Source organism: Trachemys scripta, chromosome 8 (assembly GCF_013100865.1).
Source record: "Trachemys scripta elegans isolate TJP31775 chromosome 8, CAS_Tse_1.0, whole genome shotgun sequence".
In the NCBI taxonomy this organism is placed as follows: domain Eukaryota; kingdom Metazoa; phylum Chordata; order Testudines; family Emydidae; genus Trachemys; species Trachemys scripta.
The window spans coordinates 90,619,143-90,625,142 of NC_048305.1; the positions used below are offsets into that span (position 1 = coordinate 90,619,143).

Here is a 6,000-nt window from a genome sequence, read left to right on the forward strand (position 1 = left end):
CTGGAAACATTCAGTTACGAATGAATAAGCTGAAAATATGCAAGCATGAAAATTGTTCCTTCTCAAATTGCTATTCCACAAAACTAGTGGTTAAAATATCTACCCAATCTAAATATTCAGTTTCTTCTAATTGCAAATGTCATAATTTGATAAACCTATTTTTCTATGACAAAATAAATTAGAGTTACTGGTTCCTTGCTCCTTTTCAGGTGTACTGAAATGTATTACATATGCCTCTAAAGTTAAGGTCATGCCAGAATGAACCTCTACAAAATTAAATGCTTCCTTCATTTAGGATTCTCTATCTCATAGTAGTAAAATGTGTTAACATAATAATAGTGTGATTATATGACTGTTTATTAGAATAATGACATTTAAAAATATATTGTACTGTTTGAATATTACCATTTTTTCTTACAAGAGTTGAAAGTAAGGGTGTGCGTAAAAGTATTTTTAAAAAACTGACAAGAACTGAGGCAATGCCGAGTCCTGTAGCATCTGCTGTATTAAAGATGTCTAACTGGAACATTTCACTTCTTTGTAATTCAGGCATTTGACTCACAACACAACAGAGGTGTTCAATGCATTCTGATTATAAACTTTGACAGCAGTTTGAAATATTTCTTTGGTGGGGAAACTATACATACTGTATATACTCTATCATAAGCCGGTTCCTTTATAAGATGACCCCCCCAAGATGGATAAGTAAAAATGGAAAATTTTTATAACCTGTTTATAAGCCGACCCTATAATTCAGGGGTCAGCGAACTTTGGCTCCCAGGCCATCGGGATAAGCCGCTGGTGGTCCGAGATGGTTTGTTTACCTTGAGCGTCCGCAGGCATGGAGGTAAACCTAAGTAAACAAAGTGTCCAGGCGCGCCAGCTACTTACCCTGATGGGCTGGGACAGCAACTGGTGGGGAAATTTTTTGGGGGGGAAAAGCTGGGAGTCAGGGGCGTAACCCCTGTGACCACCCCGCACATGACCCCACCCCTAGCCCGGGACCCCCACACTCTCCCCATCCCATCTCTTCCCACCTTATCTGGGGAGGGCCAGGGGAGGATGTCTCTGGCCTGGCTGGAGCTGCTTCGGCAGGCTGGACAGCGCGGCCACAGCCTGCTCCGGCGGGCCAGACCGGGCGGTGCGGCCGCAGTATGTTCCAGTGGGCTGGGCCGGGTGGCACAGCCGCAGCGTGCTCCGGCAGGCCGGGCGGCACGGCCACAGCCTGCTCTGGGGGGTGGGGCCAAGCGGCACAGCTGCAGCCTGCCAGCCCCGGAGCTGCAGCTGCTTTGGAGGCTGCGGGGAGAGCAGTGTGGCCAGAAGTGGAGAGACTCTGGCCCCGCCTCTTCCCTTCTGTCTCTGCTGGCTGTGCTGCCTCTCCTTGCTCCCTCTGTTGGGGAGGAGGGGCTGCACTTCTCTATACCCATTCATAAGCAGACCCCCGTCTCTGATGCTTCCCTTTTTTACTAAAAAAATTCAGCGTATGAACAAGTATATACGGTAAGAAGTAATGTCAGTTTATAACACGGTAAGACATTAAAATGGAGTTATCAGATTACCCCCAACATACACCCACAGTTACAACTAGAGTGGGATGAAAAATTCGGAATATTTTCCGTTTTTATTTGTTGAATGCTGAATAGGAGTGTAGGGGAGGGTGTTTGTTGAATCTACTTTCCCTTTACCTGTTGTAGTGAGATCCAAGACCAGATGTGATTCTGGTAGTGCACTATGGGCCATTAATACAAACGTGAGCCTGATAATGCAGAGAAATTAGAACATAGCCTCCTAGAATATCCAATACTTCTCACTCTCCCTTTATCGTGGATAGGACATGAGATACTTGGCAGCAGCTATTATAGGTATTCAATGGGTTTTTTTTTTTTAAACTGAGAGAACAAGCTACTGAAAATTACAATTATTTGAATACAAAGGCAAATATTTGTTCCATCCTAGTCACATAACAGAAGTTAATCAAGGTAGCGAAACCAGGAGACTAAACTGTGCAGTCAATATATAGGCCCATTTTGATTATGCTGTTAAAAATGTCAGCTATGTTAGCTGACTCCAACATACATTCCAATGGTATTATATCAAAATTAAAAACTAAAAATCAATAAAATAGTGCACACTGTGTAAACAAAGATTTAAGGACAGATTTAGCTATTGTGATTTCAGCTTATTCTGTACCTATTTAAAAAGCTGTCAGAAGGCTCTTTTCCCCTTAATTTGGCTGACATACAAGTGTAAAAAAGCATATTATGTTCGGATAGCATAAGGCTACATGTGCAGGCACAAACATTCCAACGTACACACATACATATATACAGTATATAAACATGTATGTTGCATATCACCAACATCATAGTGAAGTCCTACCACTGCTCCCAGCTAAAGTCATCTCCTCTACCAAATACAAGAAAAAAGCCTAAAATGGTAAGAAAAATGACTGCATTGCCAGCTAGCACAAGACCACAGGCTCCCCACTTGATCTGAAATACAAGATGAGAAGAAAAGAAATCCTTATTTGGTTTACATGACGTGTACAGATCTGTGTTACTTTCATGCATTAGATAAGCTAACTGAAATATCACACACGGGTGCTAAAAGCATAAGAGAAAAGACCAACGAACAATTGATTCAGTTCAAGCATTCAATTAGCAACCACTGAAGTAACTAGTATTATACTTATACATTCTCCCTTCATTAGACAGTCTTCTGCAATACGCTATCTTTCAGAACTAAATAATTATCTTAAAGCAGAATCATCTTGGCAAAAAGAACAAATAATACAGGATACAGAAAATTCTTTTAAACTCAATGCTTTCTCCTAGCATCTATGCATTACAGATTGGAAGATATTCCATAAAATCAAGGCAAGGAATAACAATGAGCAATAATTTGCAAAAATAAATAGCAATAGCTTGTTGTAGCCAAACAATCCCATGCCCCAGTCTTAAAAATATTTTGCTCTTAGGAGATGTTGCTAGGGATTAGAGTACCCTCTTGTGGACATTTCTGGTTTTGCCTACTGTGAAAAACCTACAATTGCTAAAACAATTTGGTTTTATATAGTGTCCTTCATACAGAGCATTACAAAATACATTAGAATGAGAATAATAAGAAAGAGTCAGCAGAACGTACCGCTTCAACACGTGCAAGGATTATAGGCATTCCAAAGGCAGAAACAACAATTCCAGTTGTGAAGAAATAGGCCAATTCCCTGCAGGCACTGCTAGCTGCATCAGTGTCATCGCTTACTCTTTTTGCAATGAAGTGAGGAATGGGACAAAGGATGTAAAATATCAAGACAAACAGGGGCCAGTAAACACTGTGGGAGAAAAAGCCCCAAAAAGAAAACAAAGTTACTTTTCACATTGAAATCAAATCAGACAGACAACTTTATAGATTTCAAAGGGATTTTCACATGCACAAAATTAAGTATGTGTCTTTGTAAGATCAGGACCAATGTTTCTACTAAATAACCTACTTTTTAGCCTTCTGATGATCAGAAAACAATTGCTATGTAAGCATGTTTAATGTTTTTGCCCTTCAGTCACTATTGGAAAAGTGTATATCTAATAGTTAATCTTAAAACTCAGTGAATTTTACAATTATTTTTATATATTTTTTCAAAAATAAACCATCTGGTTGTTGTTTAGAATTGGTAAAATTTAAATATGATTTGTATTTTGTTTAATGCTGCTTGTGCATGTCAGATAAATTCACCTCTACTCCATTAATTCGGTATTACTATTTTAATAAAATCAGTAAAATATTGATTAAAATCAAATCAATACTAGAGAAATCTACTGCAAAAATACTTCCACAAAGTTAAAATTACTGACTCATTAAACAATACTATATTTCTACCCATCCGAGATTCAGTATACAATGATTTTAGTCCAGTTTTTACAGGAGTTAAACATCAATTAAAATAGTGTATTTTCAATAACTAGAGCCCCATTACCATGTGTTGGTTCTGGACCTTACAATGGTATTCTAGGATAGTAGGCTTAATATGAATTATCGTAAATGCAAAGCTAAATGGGTTACAAAGCCATCCAATCAGAGTCCACAATTCTTAGTTAACAACTACTAAACTTATCTTTTAGCTAATAAAACAGTGGTTAAATGTGCATGCTCCAAATTATATGGGACCGACATACAACTAGACTGCATATGTGTATTGACATGGGCAGTTCAAGAACACAAAGTTAGAACAAAGTCAATTTTTATTTTTGAACTGAATTATTTCTTACCCATAATATTCTAGGGCACATCCCAACATAAGAAACGTTAGACCAATGGCTCCACTGAAGGATAATCCAACAAGGGCTGTACAAGAGCAAAGAAATGGATTGTTATGTTGAAAACTCAAAACGCAACAATATTATAACTTTAAGAGGAAGTCACCCTGACATTGTCACAGCAAAACTTTCTCCAAGAGTCAGTAAAAACTGGCCTTGACTTGAATCAGCAGCTGCAATGCAAAGTGATTCATTATTTCAATTCATTGTGTGATCTGGTTACTAATGATCATTGTAGCAGACAAGTGCATTCCTCATTCGTTTGATTTTTATTCTTCATCTTTTCTGCTCTTGATACTATATTCTTCCTTGAATGACCATAGCAACAACTTATTGATGCTTCAAAATAGAAGTTAGGGGATTTTTACTCTTCTTAAAATTTCATTAAAATCGAATAATAGCATTTTTATATATTGTGAAATCAAGACACACCATAACACAAATAAGGCTTTTATTGGACTTTAATAAAAAGTCCCTACTGTGTTTGCAATCCACACACTGTACCACCCTAAGAGTGCATGGAAAGCAAAAAAATGAAACCAACAAGTCTCTCTCATTATCCCCAAGCTAAAAAAAGCCAAAGTATCATCAGATCCTGATCTTTGAGGATACGCTTTTGTAACATCACCTCAAGCCTTTCAAAACTATTCACAACTTTTACAGCTGTCAGCCACTTCAGGGAACACCTGCTGAAGGATGGAGGAGTTGGGAAACTACTCTGGGGGCAAAATGAGAAACAGAGGATCTAGAGAACTGAGGGGGACCAGATTTGAGGACAGGGAGGATGGGGAAGAATCAGAGGTGTGCGAGGGGGCCGCAAGGGAGAACTGGGGGTGTCCAAACTCGGAGGCAAGGGGGAACAGCGGGGAGAAATGGAGGGGTGTCCAGGATGGAAGGAACGGGAGAATCAGGGATGTCAGGGAGACTCAGGGGGCAAGGAGGAGAGTGAGGTGAGGAGGAACTGAGAGAGGGCGACCCAGTGAGGGAGAGGCGCCGAGGCTCAGGGAGGAGGGAACGGGAACTCGGTGATGTCATGGCTCCAAAGGAGAAATCGGAGTGTCCAGGCTCCAGGCGGGAGGAATCAAGAGTGACACGGCTCAGGAGAGTACCGTGACTGGGCAGGGAGGGAATCGAGGGGTGATAAGCCTCATAGTAGGGAATCGGCGTGGGCAATCGGAGTGTCCAGGCTCAGAAAGGTATTGTAGCTGGGGGGGGAGGGGCAAATCAGGAGGTGATGAGGCTCAGAAAGGGGAATCGGAGTGTCCAGGCTCATGGAGGATGGGAAGAATCGAGGTGTCCAGCTAGGGTTGCCAACTTTGGTTGGATGAATTCCTGGAGACTCCAGGACAATCCTGGAGGCCTGGCAACTCTAGTCCAGGCTCGGGAGGGTACCGTGGCTGGGGGGCACAGGAAGGGAGTAGTGGGGTTAGGATGCTGGAGGAGGAATCTGGGTGTTCAGGTTTGGGAGTGCCTCGAAGAGGAGGAATCGGCGGGTAGGAGGTGTGACGAGGCTTGGAGGTGGGGGGGATCGGGATGTCCAGACTCAGGAGGGTAAGGTGTTTGGGAGAGGAGGAATCGGGGGGTGACGAGGCTCGGCGGAGGGGATCGTGAGTGACGAAACTCGGGAGGGTATCGTGGCTGGGGGCAGGGGATTGGGGTTGACGAGGCTCGGAGGGGGAGTCGGGGGGGG

The 6,000-nt window shown here is 41.8% G+C and overlaps 1 protein-coding gene across 1 annotated transcript in view; it reads right to left on the bottom strand.

Moving 5' to 3' along the window:
- Positions 1 to 1,378: 1,378 nt before the first annotated feature.
- The window catches only part of LEPROT, a 9,820-nt gene continuing 5,198 nt past the window's right edge, over positions 1,379 to 6,000 (bottom strand). Inside the window, exons 2-4 of the mRNA XM_034780166.1 lie at positions 4,263 to 4,338; positions 3,145 to 3,331; positions 1,379 to 2,492 (exon numbers count right to left, since the gene is read on the bottom strand). Of these exons, the coding sequence (XP_034636057.1) occupies positions 2,376 to 2,492; positions 3,145 to 3,331; positions 4,263 to 4,338 (380 nt within the window). The 3' untranslated portion in view covers positions 1,379 to 2,375. The remainder of the gene's footprint in view (positions 2,493 to 3,144; positions 3,332 to 4,262; positions 4,339 to 6,000) is intronic.